This window comes from Xyrauchen texanus, chromosome 13, assembly GCF_025860055.1.
Source record: "Xyrauchen texanus isolate HMW12.3.18 chromosome 13, RBS_HiC_50CHRs, whole genome shotgun sequence".
Classification (NCBI taxonomy): domain Eukaryota; kingdom Metazoa; phylum Chordata; class Actinopteri; order Cypriniformes; family Catostomidae; genus Xyrauchen; species Xyrauchen texanus.
This window is the reverse complement of record NC_068288.1, coordinates 19345713-19368956: the sequence shown is the minus strand read 5'-3', so window position 1 is coordinate 19368956 and position 23244 is coordinate 19345713. Positions and strand designations below refer to the sequence as shown.

At 40.5% G+C, this 23244-nt stretch overlaps 1 protein-coding gene across 1 annotated transcript in view; it reads right to left on the bottom strand.

Annotated features, from left to right (window-relative positions):
* Positions 1 to 22679, bottom strand: part of LOC127653733 (zinc finger protein 644-like) — a 71243-nt gene extending 48564 nt beyond the window's left edge. The window contains exon 1 of the mRNA XM_052140523.1: positions 22192 to 22679. Coding sequence (XP_051996483.1) covers positions 22192 to 22679 — 488 coding nt within the window. The remainder of the gene's footprint in view (positions 1 to 22191) is intronic.
* Between the last annotated feature and the right edge of the window lie 565 nt (positions 22680 to 23244).

Genomic DNA, 23244 nt, shown 5'->3' with positions numbered 1-23244 from the left:
TATAAAAACACAGTAAACAAGTTATGCAATCAAGATTGCCAGTGTACTTCATGTGCTTTAACAAGCTGTGCTTAAGTTTAAATTATCTCTCTAGCTGAATACATGTAATGTCTTTATATTTAATTCTAATTACACAATATAACATAGTATTAATCACTGTAAAATAAAGTGTATCTAGACTAAACGTAAGTGTACTTCATGTGTTACTGCATACCTTAACAAGCTGTGCTTAAGTTATTGACAACACTGATCTTCCTGTTATACATGTACATTTACATGTAACAAAACTGGCCTGCTACACATATGTACTAATACTTGTCTATTACACATACATAAATACAGTGTTTAAGTTCATGCTGTTTCATAACTTGATTACATATTAAGAACATGTTTTTTCAGGGGGCCTGGGTAGCTCAGCAAGCAAAGACACGAACTACCACACCTGGAGCCACAAGTTCAAGTCCAGGATGTGCTGAGTGACTCCAGTCAGGCTTTCTAAGCAACCAATTGGCCCGGTTGCTAGGGTGGGTAGAGTCACATTGGGTTAATTTCCTCATGGTCACTATAATGTGATTCTCGCTCTCCGTGGGCCGCGTGGTGAGTTGTGCATGGATGCCCAATTAGGACCCTGTAACAGGGTCACTGTAAAAAAAAGCATTTTCATTTGGGTGAAATTTTACTTTAAAAACAAATGGGGTCAGTGCTGAATGCACCTTATTTTCTTGCTGAGAACATAGAAAATGAATCAATCTGATGAATGTACTGTGATACAATATCTAAATTAACATTATAAACATCTGTTTTCAGAGCATGAGGCAATTCTTTTAATGGCCTGCCAAACATACGCTTAAAAGTTTGATTTTGGTTTTCTGGAACAAGAGCAAAGAATTTCTAATCATTTATTATGCTGTTTGTGCCTCACATTAGTAGATATCATTCCCTACCTTGGGGTACAATGGGCCATTTTTATCAATTTTTACTGGCTCACTTTTTTCTTGATCATGCACACTGCCGACTAACCTTGAGCCTGGAGCAATGGTGTCAGAACATCACAGGAAACTACATTACTATACGGCTGCCTGTTAACAGGCAAAAAAATAGACAGTGCACACGTTTAAATCTGGGGGCAGGAGAATGAATACAAAGGATTAGGGAGTTTATCTTTTCACCAGAAGTGGTTTTTCTTTTAAGAAGGGCAGCGCAGACAGCACACCACGTTTCATCTGTCCTGTTTCACAGACAGCTCTGAGACACTCATACCTAAACTCGCTTTGCCCATCAATTTATGGTAACTCTTCTGTCTCAAACACCTGACCATAAGGGGTATTGTAGTGAATTTCAATGTATGGGCACTAATTATTACCATTCAACTCGGATTTTGACTCATCCTTGTTTACAAAATCTGCCAAACAAGAGATCTTGTGTATCTGCAGTTCTAAAACAGAATATCTCTTGGATTTTAAATATTGCTTTGTAGGGGCATATTGTTTAATAATGTCTTGTGACTGTAAAGAGCTGAATTTAGAAGCTTTGAAAATATATAATCTGTAATGAATGGATGCAGATATGTATATACTGTTATATGCATATATAATATGTACTTTTAAACACAAAATAAATGTTTTGTTTTTTTGTATTACAAACTATTGGCTTTTTAAACATCATTAACTATAACACATGAAAAAACAAATGTAATTGAATGTGGACCCCATTCCCATGGAAGTCATGGAGTGCCAATTAAAAAGAAGGAAGAAATAAATTATCAATCTATTAATTTGAAAATAAAAACATGAATAAATAAACCAATTTATAAATGGACAATTAAATAGACAATTAAATGTGTTGGTTTAATTCATGATAAAAATGTAATTAAATGTTACAATAAAATAACACATTTTACACAAAGTTATTTTTAAATGCACCTTTTAAATTGCATTTAAAAAAAGCATTTGGCAATTGCTTTTTTCATTCATTTGCTAGTTGCGTTTCTTCATCCTCTTCTCTTTTTTGTTTTACCTTGGCTTTTCTTTTTACATTTGACCATTGCTTTCCTTTCTCCATTTGACAATCGAGTTTAAAAACGCCATTGAACAATTGGCTCGTGGGAGCAACCAATGAATTTTCGACTCATTTTTAAGACACACGCCATAGACAAATGGATGAAGAAAAGCAACTGGAGACTGAATGAAGAATAGCAATTGCCTTAAAACACAATTAAAAAAAACATTTTAAAAAGTGCATTTAAAAATGACTTATTAATGTGCTATTTTAATGTTATATTTAAGTGCATTTTAAACATGAATTAAATAAACACATTTACAGTAAATGTGTCTATTTGTCCATTTATAAATTGGTTTATTTATCCATGATTTTATTTAAAATTAATAGATTGATCATTTATTTCTTCATTCGTTTTTAATCTGCACTCCTGGGCTTCCATAGGATCTAGGATAAAGGCTCCCCTTTGCAGAATATGACAAAGCCACAAGGTGGCAGTATGTCTCAGTGTGTGGACATGCAAGCTTTTGGACAACATGAGTTGAAATTCTTCAATATAATTCTAATAAATTATACATATAAAGCCTAATGGGGCATTATTCTTTCTTATGTGATTATGCAATGATTTAGTAGCCGTAACATTTTTCAAGATCTTTCAAGTTTGACTACTACTAAAGAAGCACAGGCCACTATTCTTGTCTTGCATGGCACATGTGTGAAATGGTATCATTTAAAAAGCAGTATACATTATTTATAACTGTTTCACTTTATGAGAATGCAAACATTATCTACCACAAAAAGAGGCTACGTAAACCGTTTGCCAAAAGGAATATTTACAAAAGATCATTTGTTCCATTGGCGGTGACTGTTTTAAATCAAATTCTCAATTGAGGCGGGTACAATAGGTGTGTGTTTTATTCATGTACGAGTGCTCAATCATTTATGTTTTATGTCTTGATACCAGTGTCAAAGATTAATTTCTGTCCAGTAATTATTTTTTTTGTTGCATGACATACCTTTGAAGACAACTACTTTAGTCAGTCTGTGAAATGTTTTGATTGTTACAATGTTATTGTATTAAATTACAGTGTAGAAAACTTTAACTCCACTCAAATTCCTGGAGTTTGTTGTTATAGTGTTGACAGAATTTTTAATTGGAAGTTTTAAAACTGCAAACTTTCTCTACCAGATGCTTTGGCTAGCTCTTTAAACTGAGTGTTGCATGTAAACTCAGCACTGCAGTTTATATTCTTTGTGCTGCTCTTTGTGAATGCTATTAGCAGAGCAATTATGGCAAAACAGAGAGTTTAAGGTTATCACACCAGTTAAATTATTCTTTGCAGAGAGGTAGTAATGTCTTCCCATGGAGTTTTAGAGTTGTGTTTTTGTAAACAAGTTTGTAAAGGGGTTAAAGGAAAGGAGGAGGCGAGAACCAGCTTGACAATATAAATAATATTTTAATGAAGAACTGAAACAAAAGACAAACACATGCAGGTGTCGGACAGCTGTCCGTAAATCTCTCGCACTGCAGCTTCCTGTCGGGCCTTCCAGTTGCCCCCCCCCCCATTCCCTGAGGAGGAGTTTGCCTTCCGCACCGTCTGCCGGCAGGTCATCCCTGTCTACCTGTCTATAATTAAAAAATAAATAAAAATTTGCCACCTACACGCCATAATAGCGATCGTGCCAAATTAACAAAACGTTTTAAAAAGAGAGGGAAAGGCCAACACGGAGTGGCAGTGGAAAAGAGAGAGGAGTGAGAGAGAAAAATAAAAACACTTCTCCGATACGCCGCAGCTTGGTCCTCGGCCACTCCTCCACCCTCTAACGGACGACAGCCACGCCTCCCTGGGCAGATCGGAGGCAGTCTTCTGGCCCCTGGTGGACGGAACGACCCGTCACGTTCTCGGGAAACAGAAGGGGTCTCCCCCGCCCCTGGCAATGGTTCTCCCACTCCAGGCGGACGGCCAGGAGCCCCTACCCGCTCACAGTTGGCGGTCTCAGACCCCGCCATGTTTCAGCGGCTGGTAGGGGTCTCCTCTGCCCCTGGCAGTGGCCCTGCCCACTCCTGGCGGTCGGTTAGGAGCCCCTTCTCCCTTCGCGGTTGGTGGTCATACCTACGCTTTCAGGAGGCAGGGCTCCTCCGTTCCCCGACAAATGGCCGCGGCTGCTCCATTGGGGTGGATGGTAGTGGCGAGGACTCTACTACAGCGCATCCCTACTCCTTCCCGATTTTGGCACCAGCGTAAAGGGGTTAAAGGAAAGGAGGAGGCGAGAACTGGCTTAACAATATCAATAATATTTTAATGAAGAACTGAACCAAAAGACAAACACATGCACAGGTATCGAACAGCTGTTCAGAAATCTCTCTCTCTCTCTCTCTCTCTCTCTCTCTCGCACTGCAGCTTTCAGTCGGCCTTTATCCCTCTCTGAGGCTTGATTAGCCTGATTAGGGGCCGGGTGTGTGGAATCACGACCCGGCCCCAACCTCCACCCTGCCACAAAGTTTTAAGAATGCTGGATTGAAATAGTTTACAAAGCCAAAGCTGTTTTTGAGTGCAGGGCTACGACTTTGATGTTGCCTTTGTTTGGGGTGCTGAACAATATTCATCAGAATTGGATAGACCTTGGGCAAGAACCAAAGACTGATTAGCTTTGCACAATTGAGAAATCGGCAGCGATGGATGTTTCTGTAATATTTTTTTTATTCTTCTGAAAATATGAGGATGAAGAAAAAGGGAAAAGCTTTACATATCATCCTTTTTCTCTTCAAAAGACCAGAAAATCTTGTGATTTTTTTGGTATGTCCATTGTTCTTGCTCATTATTAAAATAAGCTGTATTGCGCCTCCACACATAATTCTAAACTGAGAACTGTCAATGACCCACTGCTGTTTTCCACTTAATGTAATATTACAGAATAATAAAAGATTGTGGTGGGTTTGAGCCAAGGCTACAGGAGTGCTGTCGAAATAATTGAGGGGAATTGAGCCATTTGGTATATGGCTTTGTTTTATGCTGTTAGACTGGAGATCTGCACTGTCTGTTCATCTCCACTCTTTGACAATTAGAGGCAGCATTGTTGAGAAAAAAACACAGACTCTGTTTTTTGTTGTTGTTGTTTTCAAATAGAAACATAATTAAAGCAAGTGTCTATATAATACTGTATGTCTGTGCAGATGTGTGTTATTTGCTCTGATATTTGGATAGCTACACAGGGGAATCAGAGTTAAATCAACACTGCCTTAGGAATCTATAATGATGTCTGAGATGGTCTTTTTTTCACCCCATCTGGTTTATGTTTTACCATTCTTTGTAATTCCTCTTTCTTCATACCATATACATGCTGTTCCAAAATAAAAGAAAAGCCAAATTAGGAGAAATGCAATAGCTACATAATTTTTTTCATCCTATCCTTTTGATCCCTGTAATTTGCAAATGAAAAATAATTGAATCCAAATATTATTTAAATAGTACCTTTCTTGCAGAATAATACAAATAAAAATGTAATTTGAAGATCAGTACAAGGATAGTGATACATAAATTAGAAGTAAATAATAATTATGTAGCTAAGTGGAGACATTTCATGACATTTGACTACTTTGAGTTTTGGCGATGCCTGCTTTCTGGCACTCTCTTGTGTGGTGCATGTGTGCTGGGTAGAGACATGAGAAGATGTATTACGCAAGAGAGCTCCCAGTTTTGTTCATCGGTTGAGAATTATTGGGTTAAATCAAGTTTTACACAAAATGCTCATACATTGCATTAAATATGTGTTCAGAAGAGTTGTATGAGTGTTTGTAATGGATAATTTTTGAAGTATGAAAATGGATTGCACGTGTGTTTGACCACATTTTGCATGCATGCAAGGACTGGGTATGTAAATTTAGAATTAATCATATCTTGTTTAATGCCCAAAATAAGTTTTCCAAATAAGTGAATATGTGTAATGAGAATTCTATTGTTAGGTTGGCTTGAAAAAGCCGACCTACTGTTATACTATTTAACCTTATTATTATTCTTAGTTCTAATACTAATACTGTGTTTGACCCCCTTTCGCCTTCAGAACTGCCTTAATTCTACGTGGCATTGATTCAACAAGGTGCTGAAAGCATTCTTTAGAAATGTTGGCCCATATTGATAGGATAGCATCTTGCAGTTGATGGAGATTTGTGGGATGCACATCCAGGGCATGAAGCTCCCATTCCACCACATCCCAAAGATGCTCTATTGGGTTGAGATCTGGTGACTGAGGGGGCCATTTTAGTTCAGTGAACTCATTGTCATGTTCAAGAAACCAATTTGAAATGATTCGAGCTTTGTGACATGGTGCATTATCCTGCTGGAAGTAGCCATCAGAGGATGGGTACATGGTGGCCATAAAGGGATGGACATGGTCAGAAACAATGCTCAGGTAGGCCGTGGCATTTAAACGATGCCCAATTGGCACTAAGGGGCCTAAAGTGTGCCAAGAAAACATCCCCCACACCATTACACCACCACCAGCCTGCACAGTGGTAACAAGGCATGATGGATCCATGTTCTCATTCTGTTTACGCCAAATTCTGACTCTACCATCTGAATGTCTCAACAGAAATCGAGACTCATCAGACCAGGCAACATTTTTTCAGTGTTCAACTGTCTAATTTTGGTGAGCTCTTGCAAATTGTAGCCTCTTTTTCCTATTTGTAGTGGAGATGAGTGGTACCCGGTGGGGTCTTCTGCTGTTGTAGCCCATCCGCCTCAAGATTGTGCGTGTTGTGGCTTCACAAATGCTTTGCTGCATACCTCGGTTGTAACGAGTGGTTATTTCAGGCAAAGTTGCTCTTCTATCAGCTTGAATCAGTCGGCCCATTCTCCTCTGACCTCTAGCATCAACGAGGCATTTTCACCCACAGGACTGCAGCATACTGGATGTTTTTCCCTTTTCACACCATTCTTTGTAAACCCTAGAATTGGTTGTGCGTGAAAATCCCAGTAACTGAGCAGATTGTGAAATACTCAGACCGGCCTGTCTGGCACCAACAACCATACCACGCTCAAAATTGCTTAAATCACTTTTCTTTCCCATTCTGACATTCAGTTTGGAGTTCAGGAGATTGTCTTGACCAGGACCACATCCCTAAATGCATTGAAGCAACTGCCATGTGATTGGTTGATTAGATAATTGCATTAATGAGAAATTGAACAGGTGTTCCTAATAATCCTTTAGGTGAGCGTATATATAAGTGACTATACCTACTACAAAAGCACATTTTTAACGTTCCTCCTACTAAAGGTTTTGAACTTGTGCCACCAAACTCAGAACATACCTTCAGACTGGTCTGACTCCAGTTGCTCTATCTTTTAGAACTGATGGGAATTACGTTTTTCCTGTAGCAGATATCCGAACAGGCTGGATTTACCATTGACACCCATTCAAATATTTCTGACTATACTTCTGACTGCTAAAGCTTGATTTTCCTTGATAGGCATACTAGCAACACCTAGCTATATGCAAGCAATGCTTAGCTAAGTGCTAAAAAATGCTAGCAACATATTTAATATGTCAGCAATGAGTGCAATGTGGATATCATATACACCTAGCATCATACTAACACATGCTAGCAATGCCTAGATAAGTGCTAAAATATGCTAGCAATGCCTAGCTAAGCGCAAAACCATGATAGCAACATGCTAGCATCATGCTAGCAATACCTAGCTAAGTGTTAAAAGATACTGGCAATGCTTAGCTAAGCATTGAAATATGACAGCAACATGTTAACATCAAGCTAAAACATGCTAGCAACAACTAGCTAATTGCTAAAACATGCTAGCAATGCCTAGCTACATGTTATCAGCATCTGGAAATTAAAACTTTATAATTTACTAGAGTTTATTAGATCTGGACTTTTAAACTTCAGATCAGGCTTTTTCAAGCCAACCTCAATGTTTGTCTACAAAGTTTAGTATTCGATTGCTATACATATCCTTAAAGCCTATTTAAAAATATGTAAAATACTGTGAGTGTTTAAGGATGTTTAAGCATGTATTAATTATGTGTTGAAATATATGTGTAAGCTAATGCCCTGTTTTGCCTTTTATTTGGGTATTAGCATTTACTGTATTTCATAGCACCGTATTTCATTTTTATATGACTTTTTTTTAATTTTATTTCATTGTTCGACATTTCATTATACCGTATTTCATTACCCTATTTCATTTTTGTATTTTAATTTCTTTATTATTTTGATAGATAGATAGATAGATAGATAGATAGATAGATAGATAGATAGATAGATATTTAAGATATCAGATTAACACCCCAAAAAATAGTTCTTTATCCTGTGAAGGTGTTTAAAATGTTTGTAGCAGAACAAGGAAAAGCCATCGAGAAACTCACTTAGCAGTATACTAAGTCAGAACCTGTGGCTCACTGTAACCCAAGATGCAGCCAAGGTTTACAGATGATGGTCAGGCAATGTGTTTCTGGTGTAATGGTGTAGGACACAAAGCTAAGAGGTGTGTAAAAAAAAAAAAACAGACTGTCACAGAGAATGCTAAATCATCAATGCAGCAGGGAAACTTGCACCCTCGCTTACTATGAGCCAGGCAGTGCGAGGGCAGTCAATAGACTCCCATTATCGATACTTGTCGTGAACGACTTCTCCAGTGTACTGTGGGAAAATGTCCTGTCACTAATCTAAAGATTAATTGAGTAATGGTGTGTTGTTTACTTGATAGAAGTGTAACGTTTAGCAGGAGGAGGCAGACGAGGAGTGAGGATCTAAACGCAGGTTTTATTAATCAAAGGTGAAAACAAGACAGCCAGGAACAAAGGAAAAATCCACGATGGGAAAACTGAAACAAAAACATGAAAACATCGGGGGTACACGAACTGGGTGAACAAGGCAAGACATCTACATCCAAACATCGGCAAAACATTAAACAACGATCGACCAAGGAATAGAGGAACAGCAGGGTTTAAATACACAGACATGATGATGACAAAACGACAATCAGGTGAGCACAATAACACAGTGATGAGGGCCGGGAATCAGGATAGTAGGTAATAGGAGTAATAGGTAATAGGAGTCTGTGACGGCGACACGAGAAACACGGGGCAGACAACCAGGGATCGTAACACCAAGTCAGTACTATTTCTAACCCTGGGTAGTGTGTTCTTCAGAGAAGCTGTTAAATAAGTGAAAGTCATAGGAGACAATGACTTTGGGTATGTAAATTTAGAATGAATCATATCTTGTTTAATGATTTATAGCCCAGAGTGTTTTCCAATTAAGTGAAGGTGCGTAATGAGAATTCTTTTAATTTAAACTTTTATACATATCCTTAAAGCCTGTTTAAAAAAAAAGTGAAATACTGCAGTGTTTAAGCATGTTTAAGCATCAGTGGCGAGCAAGACCTTCTCTGCTGGTGTAATATGCTTAGTAAATAAATATTTTTTCATCCTTTAATTCTCGTTGACATTTTTGCCTGTGTATTCCAATAATTTTCCACTCCTAATTCATCTACAAACGAATGGAAAAAAACAAAAAGTTTATCCAATCAGAATTTATTCTGTTTCATATAACTGTTTCACAAATTGCATGTCTGAAGCCATGCCGAAGCAGTGCGTGAGTCTGAGCTCCACCCCATCAGGCCTTCAGAATTTCCACAGAATCCCTCAACAGTGCAGTGATAAGGCATCTTAAGTCAGATTGTCATATTCATCAGCCAATCACATTGATTTATTTGTTCTTGGTAAGATCTCACGCTCTTGAAAGCAAAGAGCGTGAGATCTTGCTGAAGAGACAGTTGTCAGCACTGCTGTTATTGCCGTTGAGAAAGAGATCTTTATGGATTTACAAACACGAGATGTTCTGCATGATCGTGCGATTGATTAATTAAACAGGAAAGGAGGACTGATTTTCACTTCAAGCAAGTGTGTGTCTGAGTGAAGCACTTCAAGTAAGTGCTTTTTGTATTGTTATAGCAACATCAGGAGCTTTCTAAGTGTATATTAGGCTGCATTGAGCATTCAGTGTCAGATCAAGTTTTGAAAAGTAAATGTGTACCCTGACGAAACAAAATGTATTGCAAGAAAAATGTAAATCAAAAATATTATTAGAGAGCTTTTTCTTTATATTAGACCTCCTTGGTTCTGGCTTTCATGCATGGACTTTTTTTTAAATGTCAGTTGGTATTCCAAGTTTACTGCCATACTGTGTATGATGGGCATACAACGTCTTATTAATTATGAAACCGTTTTTTCATAATGGCATGAATCGTACTGAAGGCCAAATTAAAGGAAAAACAGTGCATTAACTTACCCATTTACTTCAACACATACTTAACACAGTCACTTAAACAGTAATAATAGCCTTTGGCAGGCTTTGTTAGATGAAAACACCAAAGAGTGCATCCGTAGTCTAGACTAACACTGGTGATGACATCATGCATATAATACACAAGCATTTATTGTATTTTTAACTTTTAATCAGTTTTTAAACTGTATTTACTGCTTTAACGCTACAATTTCAGATGGATGGAAACAAAAATAAATGCATGTCTATCCAGGATAAAGCCTTCTTTTTCCAGAAGATGAAAAAGTCAAAAGACCACAAATATACAGTATGAAGTCAATTGCATAATCAGTAAAAGATTTTGAAAATAATTCTAATTAGGGAAGGTAGAGGAGCCATTTTAAGAAGGGGCATCAGAGATTATGCTGCAGCATTTTGAATGATCTGAATTCTGTCTGTGGGTTTCTTTAGAAGATCAGACAGGGGAGCATTACATTTGCAATCTGATTGCAAAGAAGAGAATGAAAGCTAATGCCAATCTTTCGGTCTGATCAAGTTAAATATGGGCCTAAAATTTCAAGCTGGATCCAATTCCACAGCAAGGTCTGTGCAACATCATCATCATCATCATCATCATCATCATCATCATCATAAATATGAAAATCGATCCTGTGTTTTCTGATAACCTTCCCAAGAAGTAGATTACAAAGATCAAAACATTGGTGTTGGTGTGGCATTTCTTGACATGATTCAGACAGCTTATTGGAAATGTCTGAAACAGACATAGATTCTTGAATGTTATATTTCAGCGAATACTCGCCTCCCCTTCTCTGGCATCATAAATGGTACTATCCAGCCAAGCAACATCCTGTACAAGCTGCAAATGTGCCTGTACTTATCTTCTGGGAGCATGCAGCAAATGACAGAAATGTAGACTTTGGCATTGGGAACACACACTCAGACACACACTTCTTTAACTGAAAAGCTGTTGCATTGTCAAAAGCACAAAAAAGGGGAGTCATTGCCCTCCAACTGACTGTCATCATACATGTGCAGGAATGGTTCCTGTAGCTCAAGCTGGTAGATCATAGAACTAGCAATGCCAAGGCCATATATTTGATGCATACTGATAAAATGTCAAATAAACCATAAATAAAATAGTTCATGTAATGTAAGTTACTTTGGATAAAAGTGTCAGCATCTACAAACTACTGTATATATATATATATATATATATATATATATATATATATATATATATATATATATATATATATATATATTATATTTATATTTATATATATATATATTGCTATAATTACCACTAGAGGTCGCTGCAGTTAATAAAATCAGCTCGAGTCAGCGTGATGCAGAAAAGGGCTGACAAATCACAACAAATACATGTTCTAATGTTAAACATCTAACCTCAATTTTATAATCATACATTATTAAACGCATACATTATGTATCAGTTAACACTGATACAGTTAACAGTTACAGTTAACACCGATACAGATACAGATTTTACTAGTAAAGACCGGACGTGGCATTTCTTTACACTAACTAGCCTAAATGATTGCAATAATTTACTAGGATAATATATTTGTAATTCCAGCTCATAATGTACCGTTATGTAAACAGCAATTTTACTGCAGTAGTTCTGTGAAACATAAAGCTGAGCATGACATATATGATCAAGGTGATGTTAACTTGTATAAGAGATCATTAAACCATTGAAAGGCAGATTCCATAGTGTATTACTGCGTGATTGTAAACCGGAACCTGTTGTTTATGTATGTGTAAGCATGGTGTTAAAATGTGGCTAGATGCCAGTGTCTGACAGTATAATGAGTTTTGTACTAGTCTCTTCACCTCACCTTCTCAGAGGAATAGAGTTTATCCGGGTTACATTATCTGCCTTGAAAATTGGCCTTGAGAGAACAACAAATGTGCTCATACTTTGTCCTCCACACGTAAGCACACACACACACACACACACACACACACACATTGGGTTTCCAAGTTTTATGGGAATTTTCCATAGACATAATGGTTTTTATACTGTACAAACTCTATACTCTATCCCCTAACCCTAAACATAACCCTCACAGAAAACGTTCTGCATTTTTACATTTTCAAAACACATAATTTAGTATGATTTATAAGCTGTTTTCCTCATGGGGACGAACAGATTTTCCCCACAACGTCAAACATTTGGGTTTTCAATTCTTATGGGGACATTTGGTCCCCACAAAGTGATAAATACACACGACAAACACGCACACACGCACACACAGCCTGGACATTGTCCAGCTGTGATGGTGTAAATAGGAACTCACCAGAGTAGGAATTAGACACCATAAAACATCATTAGTTCTCTAACTCTCCCCTTCGACTGCAATCACATCCTTCTAGGGAAGAGAGACACAGTGGATGAAGGACATAAAGAAATACAGAGAGGAAGGACATGCAGTTGTTCTGTGAATGAGGACACAAAGTCCCTGCTGCAACGCCTGCACTGACTGTTATTGTGATGTAATGCAGCTCTTTCGCTCACAGAGTGGGCCATCTTGATCCTACCAGGGCATGAGCTGGAAGACAACTTACACTGCTCTCACACACAGACACCCTGACAAACATCCAGTTTAGGCATTCATTTGTGCCATTATCACTTAGCCTAATCCGGCAACCAAATAACCATACATACACAAAAGTATGAGTATTGTGGCTAGATGCTGGCAATTGCAAATCTCTCTCTAAAAAAAGAAGAATAAAAAATTTCTTAATTTCCAAGATTTATGCATTTCAGTTTTATGATAAATTTCCATCAATTGAAATGTGGTAATCTACTTGAATCTAATCTAAGTGGAAAATCGACATTACTATTAATGAAGCATAAATGTAAAGTTTGTACATTTAGTTTAATATTATGCAATTCAGTTTGATGGAATTCATACAATTGAATGTGTATATCTTGTACAGTATATACTGTTTATATAAGGTAGCTGAAGTCCATTCCACAGAGGACAGGTAAATACAAGCCTGAACACTGAAATGTGAATACACTTTTGTCACTGAAATGCAGTGGGGTTTACACAACCCAGACTGGTCCAGATCCATCCCAAACCCTTTCTTTCATACTGAGAAACCCCAAGTTTCCACACATGTCAATCAGAACATCTCCTTGGCAGCACTGCTCTACCAGCTCCATCTAAAAACACAAATACTCAGTAAAGATAGACAGCTGGATAAACTATTGTCCTCGGGATGTTAACATATGTACATGTAGAAGAACAGATTGACTAAATCAGTTTTTAAGGCCTTTATTTAATGTGTTGTGCAGTTTAGTATACATTTGTAATCTTTGGATTGCATATGACTTTCCAGATATGGATTCTGGATAATAAGTGGGTCAGTTACATACTAATAAAAAATGTTATTGGACAACTTGGACAACACATTCTTAAATGTAATACTTTATGTGCATGTAATTAATCCTTAATTAAATTATTAAAAAGATGCCTTCTAGTAGTCATTCAGGTACAGAACAGTTATTCTTGTCAGTCTCTGAGAGCTGACCTCAATAGACCATCACACAAAGCCAGGGGTAGGTTCAGAACAGGATACTACCCTACAACTCTCACTATTTCTGAAGTATTTATACAGTGCAAATGCAGAATATAGTCCAGGCATAATTTTATGTATGCCTGGAAAATTTAGATTACCTACTACAGCAATTGCCTAAATGTGCGGTGCGGTACACATCAGAGCACAGTGTAATTCATAATATTTCCATATCACTGTTTCCATCATACTTTAAAAATAAAAAATTAGTAGACCGTATATGCATACCTAGCAGTATTCAGTAAGTCGTAAGCTACTATTCCAATCTGAACATAGCCAAACACACAAACAAACTTAAGTGGTTTCATCGAGAAGGTCCAGAATGACTTGCAGGCAGTGGTGTCAGGAGTCTGCGTGCAGGATGAGTTATGCCTCATGCCATAAACTACAGTCTGACTGATCCTGTCAGGACAGTGAGAGTGAAACAAAGAGACCCAAGAACAGAGCAATAGTTCAAAGGATATATTAACAATACAATAACACAATTCTAATCGTTTTGGCTCTATACACCACCACAATGGATTTGAAATGAAACGAACAAGATGTGCTTTAACTGCAGACTTTCAGCTTTAATTTGAGGGTATTTACATCCAAATCAGGTGAACGGTGTAGGAATTACAACAGTTTGTATATGTGCCTCCCACATTTTAAGGGACCAAAAGTAATGGGACAATTAGCTGCTCAGCTGTTACATGGCCTGGTGTGTGTTATTCCCTCATTATCCCATTTACAAGGAGCAGATAAAAGGTCCAGAGTTCATTTCAAGTGTGCTATTTGCATTTGGAATCTGTTGCTGTCAACTCTCAATATGAGATCCAAAGAGCTGTCACTATCAGTGAAGCAAGCCATCATTAGGCTGAAAAATCAAAACAAACCCATCAGAGAGATAGCAAAAACATTAGGTGTGGCCAAATCAACTGTTTGGAACATTCTTAAAAAGAAAGAACGAACCGGTGAGCTCAGCAACACCAAAAGACCCGGAAGACCATGGAAAACAACTGTGGTGGATGACCGAAGAATTCTTTCCCTGGTGAAGAAAACACCCTTCACAACAGTTGGCCAGATCAAGATCACTATCCAGGAGGTAGGTGTATGTGTGTCAAAGTCAACAATCAAGAGAAGACTTCACCAGAGTGAATACAGAGGGTTCAGCACAAGATGTAAACCATTGGTGAGCCTCAAAAACAGGAAGGCCAGATTAGAGTTTGCCAAACAACAGTTCTGGACAACATCCTATGGACAGATGAGACAAATATCAACTTGTACCAGAGTGATGGGAAGAGAAGAGTATGGAGAAGGAAAGGAACTGCTCATGATCCAAAGCATACCACCTCATCAGTGAAGCATGGTGGTGGTAGTGTCATGGTGTGGGCATGTATGGCTGCCAATGGAACTGGTTCTCTTGTATTTATTGATGATGTGACTGCTGACAAAAGCAGCAGGATGCATTCTGAAGTGTTTCGGGCAATATTATATGCTCATATTCAGCCAAATGCTTCAGAACTCATTGGACGGCGCTTCACAGTACAGATGGACAATGACCCGAAGCATACTGCGAAAGCAACCAAAGAGTTTTTTAAGGGAAAGAAGTGGAATGTTATGCAATGATCTCTTATACAAGTTAACATCACCTTGATCAATCACCTGACCTGAATCCGATTGAGCATGCATTTCACTTGCTGAAGACAAAACTGAAGGGAAAATGCCCCAAGAACAAGCAGGAACTGAAGACAGTTGCAGTAGAGGCCTGGCAGAGCATCACCAGGGATGAAACCCAGCGTCTGGTGATGTCTATGCGTTCCAGACTTCAGGCTGTAATTGACTGCAAAGGATTTGCAACCAAGTATTAAAAAGTGAAAGTTTGATTTATGATTGTGTGGAGCGGAGGGGGGCGGGGCCGGTCGGAATATTGCGCGCCCGGTCCCCAATCGGCCTGATGAGGCGCGCGAGGGATAAAGGCGGCCGGTGACGATGGTTCGAGAGAGAGAGAATTACGGGCATGTCCGTCATGTGTGTGTTTGTGTATGCTTTTGGTTTAAGTTCTCATTAAATATCATTTATGTTGACAAGCCGGTTCTCGCCTCCTCCTTGCCCATCCTTTAACTGTGTTACAGATTGTTAATCTGTCCCATTACTTTTGGTCCCTTAAAAAGTGGGAGGCACATATACAAACTGTTGTAATTCCTACACCGTTCACCTGATTTGGATGTAAATACCCTCAAATTAAAGCTGAAAGTCTGCAGTATGTTGTTCGTTTCATTTCAAATCCATTGTGGTGGTTTATAGAGCCAAAAAGATTAGAATTGTGTCGATGTCCCAATATTTATGGACCTGAATGTATCTACTTCAACTGTGCTGGCGAAGAATGAAGGTCTTGGCACCGGCTGCAGTAGCGGAGGAGATGTTTGTGGATGCATGCGCGCCATGGCCGGGCAATGGGCAAATCCGTGAATAGTGTTTTCATAGGCGAGTGTGTGCGGCGTGGTGGTCAGGAGCAGATTTGTGAGGAATCCCCCATTGAAGCATAGTGGGGTGCAGGGAACAAGTGCACAGCATTTGACATGCGGGCAGAGACAGGCAACCAAACAGATGCACGAGACAGCACCAACTAGGCAGAGAGAGTGAGTTAAGTTACTTCACACCAAACAGCTTTCTATAATGATATCACACACTAAACAACAGTAAACAACATTCAACAATCCAGCAAATAACATGACACACAAGGGGATTAATATAGGCAGGAACAAACAAGAGACAGGTGCCGCTTGCCAGCTGAAAGTTGGCATGATCAGCATTCCCATGGACATGCTGATTCCGCATGCCAGCAGAATCTGAAACACATGACTGAGAAAACAACAACACACTTGGAACAAAAAAAACAGAACATGGTGCATGAGTGAGGATCCTGACACAGACCGAAACCGAACCAAACAGGAAGTTAGGATCCAGACACCATGCTCCGGACACGAACAAGACCAACCCGGCCGTAATTCATACCCGGACCAGTGCGCTGATGATGTCGCAGTGCCTTCAGACAAAAACTCAACCTGACAAAATTACAGGGCCGTGACAGATCCTTAAAAAAAATCTGCCAATGGGGTAAGCAAAATAAACTTAATTTAAAGAGAAAACAATTTTATTTTGCTTACCCCATTGGCAGGTTTTTTTTCTTGTTTTGAGTCTAAAGTTCACTAAATTTAGTCAGATTTATCTTAAAACAAGACTTAATATCTTATCCCATTTTGCTTGACAAGTAAATAAATCATGTTTTAAGAAAGTTTAGATAATTTGACAGGAAAACAAGACAAAAATACTTGTCTAGAAAATAATTTTTTGCAGTGCGGGAGCCCCTTCCTCATTGCACACAGCATTCCATCATCTCTGTCTCCCCTCCTCCTCTTATGGCTGGGTGCCTCTGTCTGCTGGCACAAGAGAGAATGTCCTACTACAAACTCACTTGAACGTTCTTCCATTTCTCCTACTCTTTCTGCATTCTTTTCACCCCACTCTGTTTTTCTTTCTGTTTACCTCATCTTTACTGGTCTTTCCAAATACAGACAGTTTTCTGGTTGCTGTCCTAGGACACATGTGTTTCTCTGCAATCCTGCTGCGAGCAGCAGGTGGGACTGCAGCAGGTACATCTCAGATCAGATCAAGCAAATGTGACAAACATGTGCTGTACATATAGCATACATATCACAAGATCTAATACTGTACATTGCACCTAAATATAAGTGAAAAGAAAATGACCAACTTTTTAACTTTTTCAATAGTGGTGTCTTTTATTTATTTATTTATTTTATTAATTTATTTTTTTTGTTGTTGCATTTTGTTAAAGACTTCAGCCAAGTGGAGACATTTTATGCAATTTAACTCTGGTCATAAAATGGATGTGGCCCCTTTAAAAACCGGAGTTTTGCGACACCTGCCTTTCAGCACTCTCTGGTGTTTGAGATGTGAGAGCATGCGTTGTGCAAGAGAGGTCCTGGTTTTGTTAATCTGTTGAGAATTATTTGGGTAAATAACAAACACTTTGCACTTGTCTGAGTGAAGATACCAAGAGAGACAAGGTTTTCCCATTCAAAGTCTGCAGACTATTATTTGTGCCATTCTTCTGTGGATGTCTCTGATGTCACAAGGACATTCTCACATTCTAATCAAGATACCACTACATAACATAAGCGTGGTTTGTCAGAACCACTCGCGCCCACTCTCGGTACAGAGTGCGGGGTGTCTTAGGCCTCTTTTATTCAGGTACTAACAGCAGTGCCTCACTCAATCTCTCCACTAAACAGTATCTAATATCTTATTTTTGTTGGTACGTGTTAACAAAAAAATAAATAAAAGTGGTACGTAATACGTGTTATATGTGAAAACGTGTAATGAGAACATGTAATACGAATTTTATCATTTTAAACTGTTGTACATGTCCTTAAAGTGTGGTTGGAAATGCATAGAATGCTTTGTGTGATTTAAGCATGTGTTAAATGTATAAAATGCTGTGAATGATATAAGCATGTTGTAAAGCGATCAATGGAAAGGAGGAGGCGAGAACCGGCTTTTCAATATAAATAATAGTTTAATTTCAAACTAAAACAGAAGACAAACACACACATGACGGACATGTCCGTAAACGATCTCTCTCTCCCGCACGATCCTCTGCAGTCGACCTTTATCCCTCACGGAGGCTTGATTAGCCTTATACAGGACCGGGTGTGTAGGATCATTTTCAATCTGTCCCTCTCCCTGTCTGTAGTCCCCACATGCTTCAAAACATCAACCATTGTGCCTGTACCGAAGCAAGCCACAATCACTTGCTTAAATGACTGGCGTCCTGTTGCTCTGACCCCCATCATCAGCAAATGCTTTGAGAGGTTAATCAGAGATTATATCTGCTCTGTTCTGCCCCCCTCTTTGGACCCATTGCAGTTTGCCTACCGCAACAACCGCTCCACTGATTATGCCATTGTATCTACACTACACACTGCTCTCTCCCATCTGGAAAAAAGGAACACATATGTGAGAATGCTGTTTGTAGATTACAGCTCAGCATTCAACACCATAGTGCCCTCCAAGCTTGATGAGAAACTCCGGGCTCTGGCCTTAAACAGCTCGCTGTGCAGCTGGATCCTGGATTTCCTGTCAGGCAGACGTCAGGTGGTTAGAATGGGCAGCAACACCTCCTCATCACTGACCCTCAACACTGGAGCCCCACAGGGCTGTGTTCTCAGCCCACTCCTGTATTCACTGTACACACATGACTGTGTGGCAACACATAGCTCCAATGCCATCATTAAGTTTGCTGACGATACGACGGTGGTAGGTCTGATCACTGACAATGATGAAAGAGCCTACAGAGAGGAGGTGCACACTCTGACACGCTGGTGTCAGGAGCACAACCTCTCCCTCAACGTCAGTAAAACCAAGGAGCTTGTAGTGGACTTCAGGAAGAAAGACAGAGAACACAGCCCCATTACCATTAATGGAGCACCGGTAGAGAGAGTCAGCAGCTTCAAGTTCCTCGGTGTCCACATTACTGAGGAACTCACATGGTCCGTCCACACTGAGGCCGATGTGAAGAAGGCTCACCAGCGCCTCTTCTTCCTGAGATGGCTGAGGAAGTTTGGAATGAACCAACACATCCTCACACGGTTCTACACCAGCACTGTAGAGAGCATCCTGACTGGCTGCATCACTGCCTGGTACGGCAATAGCCCCGCCCACAACGGCAAAGCCCTGCAAAGGGTGGTGCGAACTGCCAGAAACATCATCGGAGGTGAGCTTCCCTCCCTCCAGGACATATACACTAGGCGGTGTGTGAAAAAAGCTCGGAGGATCATCAGAGACTCCAGCCACCTGAGTCATGGGCTGTTCTAACTGCTACCATCAGGCAGGCGGTATCGCAGCATCAGTACCCGCACCAGCCGTCTACATGACAGCTTCTTTCCCCAAGCAGTCAGACTGTTGAACACTTGATCTATCACGATCAATAATTAGCACTGCACTTTATTCATCTATAATTTCACACTGGACTGTCAACATATTCTCCTCAATATACTACTTCATATATATATATATATATATATATATATATATATATATATATATATATATATATTTCATATACTCCTACTTATTGTATTGTATATTGTGTATTGTATATTGTGTGTATTGTTTACTGTACATTGTATATAATTATTGTGTTGTGTAAGTATGTGTACATTTGATTTGTAAATTGTTTTGTGTAAGTATGTTGTTTATTGTAATTGGTATATATCTCGTCACTGTCATGACTGCTATGTTGCTCGGAACTGCACACACGAATTTCACCTACTGTTGCACTTGTGTACATGGTAGTGTGACAATAAAGTGATTTGATTTGATTTGATTTGACATGTACTGTATTAAGGTGATGTACGTAGGCTGAAGCATATAGGTAAGCTAATGCCCTGTTGTATTTTCTTTTGACATTGGCCTGTACTGTATTTCATTGAACCACATTTCATTTTATTTTGTATTTTTACATATATAACAGCCCCATTGACAGCTTTTTTATTTTTATTTAAACAGCCATCAGAATAAAACCCCCAAAATATATTTTTTCATCCTGTGTTGTTTCTTTACAATCATCGGCTACATTTTTGGTGCCAGCAGTGGGGTATCTGACTGTTCCCTATCTGTCACTCACAGATGAACTGACACTAGGAGTCACTCTTGGGAGCCCGAGACACATCTGATCTTTGATAAAAGGCCAATGGGAATTGGCGAGTTGTATTTGCATGCCACTCCCCCGAACATACGGGTATAAAGGAGCTGGCGTGCAAACCACTCATTCAGATTTTCTCTTCAGAACAGAGCGGTTCTTTTTCATTGAGCTGAATTCCCACGGCTTCCATTCACCTCTGCTAGATTCTGACAGCACATTACAGCACCTTCTCCCCCCCTCTGCACTGGTCCCTGGGCACTTCGGCAGAACAAACTAAGAGTATATTCTAAAAGAGTATAAATCCTAAAAGAGTATATTCTAAAAGAGCGGCACACACAGAAATGTTTTTTAAACATGCGTTATATTAATGATGCCTTTCCGTCTGTGTGTTATTCCTGGTTGCGGTTGTTATATCTCGCCTTTTGTGCCTGGGCACTGCCCATGCGGAGACATCGTTCGTGGATGCGTCATGTTTTCACTACAAGAACATGACCATGGCAGCATTGTGATTGCAGCTTGCCTTCGTAAGAAAGAAAGCCACCCCAGTGGCTCCGCGCCTCAGTCCTTCTACCTATGGGTTTGAGGCCAGCGCGGCTAGAACTGGGGACGATTTGGAGACCTCAATGGGACCACCTCCGCCAGGTAAATTCCCATGGACCTTCCATTCCCCAGCATGCTTGTTTGCCCCGATCAGGCTTCCGGATTGTGGAATTTGTATTTACCTGTCCTCTGTGGAATGGACTTCAGCTACCATATATAAACAGTATATACTGTACAAGATATACACATTCAATTGTATGAATTCCATCAAACTGAATTGCATAATATTAAACTAAATGTACAAACTTTACATTTATGCTTCATTAATAGTAATTGTAATCCGGAGTGTGCTGGCCGTTCTCAGTGCAAGTTCGACCTCTTGCTCGGGGCCTGTGAAGGTGATGAGCTCTCGAGCGCAGCATCGGAGAGTGGGCTCATCCAGTCAGACATGGAAACCTCGGCTGGGCTTCCCCCTTCGGGTGCGGTCGACCAGTCACAGGCTGACACCCCGCCCCAGTTCCTTTCTTCCCAGAAGTGCATGAGGAGCTGACAAGATCGTGGATGGCACCTTTTATTGCCCGGTCCCGATCTTTCAGCTCCCCCGCCCTCACTACCCTCGATGATGGGGAGGCCAAGGGTAACTCGGTGATGCCCCTAGTGGATAAGGTGCTCGTGGTGCACCAATATCTGCAGAGCGCCACCACCTGGCGCGATTGCCCGAATCTCACGTATAGCGCAGGTAGGTTTATGTCATCCCTGATGGCCAAAGCCTACGGTGCCGCTTGACAAGCCACCTCCACCCTGCACACCATGGCTCTACTGCAAATTCAAGGCAAGGTGCTAAAAGAACCAGGATTGATGCAGGAACTGTGCTCGGTGAACGAACTCGTAATGCCGCAGTCTCTCGGGCAGGCAATGTCCACCTTGTTGGTCGAGGAGCGCCACCTGTGGCTCAACCTGGTAGAGATGAGGCCGACAAAGCACAGTTCCTTGACATCCCCATTTCCCAGGCTGGTCTGTTTGGCGACACCATCAAGGACTTTACCCAGCAGTAAAGCAGCAGATGGAGACCATCCAATACATCCTGCTCCGGCACGGCTCAAGATCCCGCTGCCCTTTTGCTTGTCGCCAAGTGCGTCCTCCTGCAGGGGCTGCACAGGCTACACTTCGACCCGCCCCCATGTCAAGCCCCTGCAGGAAGCAGATGCCACCCGTCTCGTGGACAGCCACAAAGAAATAGGCTTCGAAGCGCCCCTGAGATGGGCGACCCAGGGACCAGGAGACCCGCTGCTCCGGAGCTGGTGAACAGAATACTCCATCTCCCGGTGGAGGGCTGGTAGGAGAATCTTTTGTTCCAGTTTCACTTAATTTCTGCGGTAGGTTTAACAAAAGAGCAGTTTCCTTATTCCCTGGGTCACATATCCGGTGTGCACTGCCGTCACTATGACCACCGTCCACCATTCTTTTTTGGCAGGTCCAGCGCTCCAGCTGTGCCCCCCCCTGCCCCTGTGCGCCCAGATGTGGCACAATCATGCCCACACCCGGACGGTTTCAATGGACTGTGGGGATGATATATCTCCTCCCCCCTCCCTGACCGATGCTTTGGTGGGCATCAGGAGCCAGGTAAGTGCTTCGATGTCCCTTGTCTCAGCACGGCCACATGGCTCAAACACATTCAATGTAGTGCCTCAGGATCCACCCGCCGCGAGGCCCCACCCGCCAGTACGTCTGACGAGATTGTCCCCTTGGTCCCCCTCGCCCGGAGCTTGGACACGTGGCTTGTGCTCTCCAACCTGTCGCGATGGTGGACCCAGACCATCCGACTGAACTTCGCGATTCAGTTCACCAGGCATCCACCCAGGTCAGCAGCGTCCATTTCACCTTGATGAAGGCCGAGAATGCCTATACCTTGCGCGCAGAAATTGCTACTTTACCACGGAAGGGTGCGATAGAGCCTGCCCCTCTGGCCGAGATGAAGAAAGGGTTTTACAGCCCCTACTTCATTGTACTGAAGAAAGGCAGTGGGTTGCAGCCAATCTTGAACCTGTGAATACTGAACCAGTCTCTATTCAGACTCCTGTTCAAGATGACACAAAAA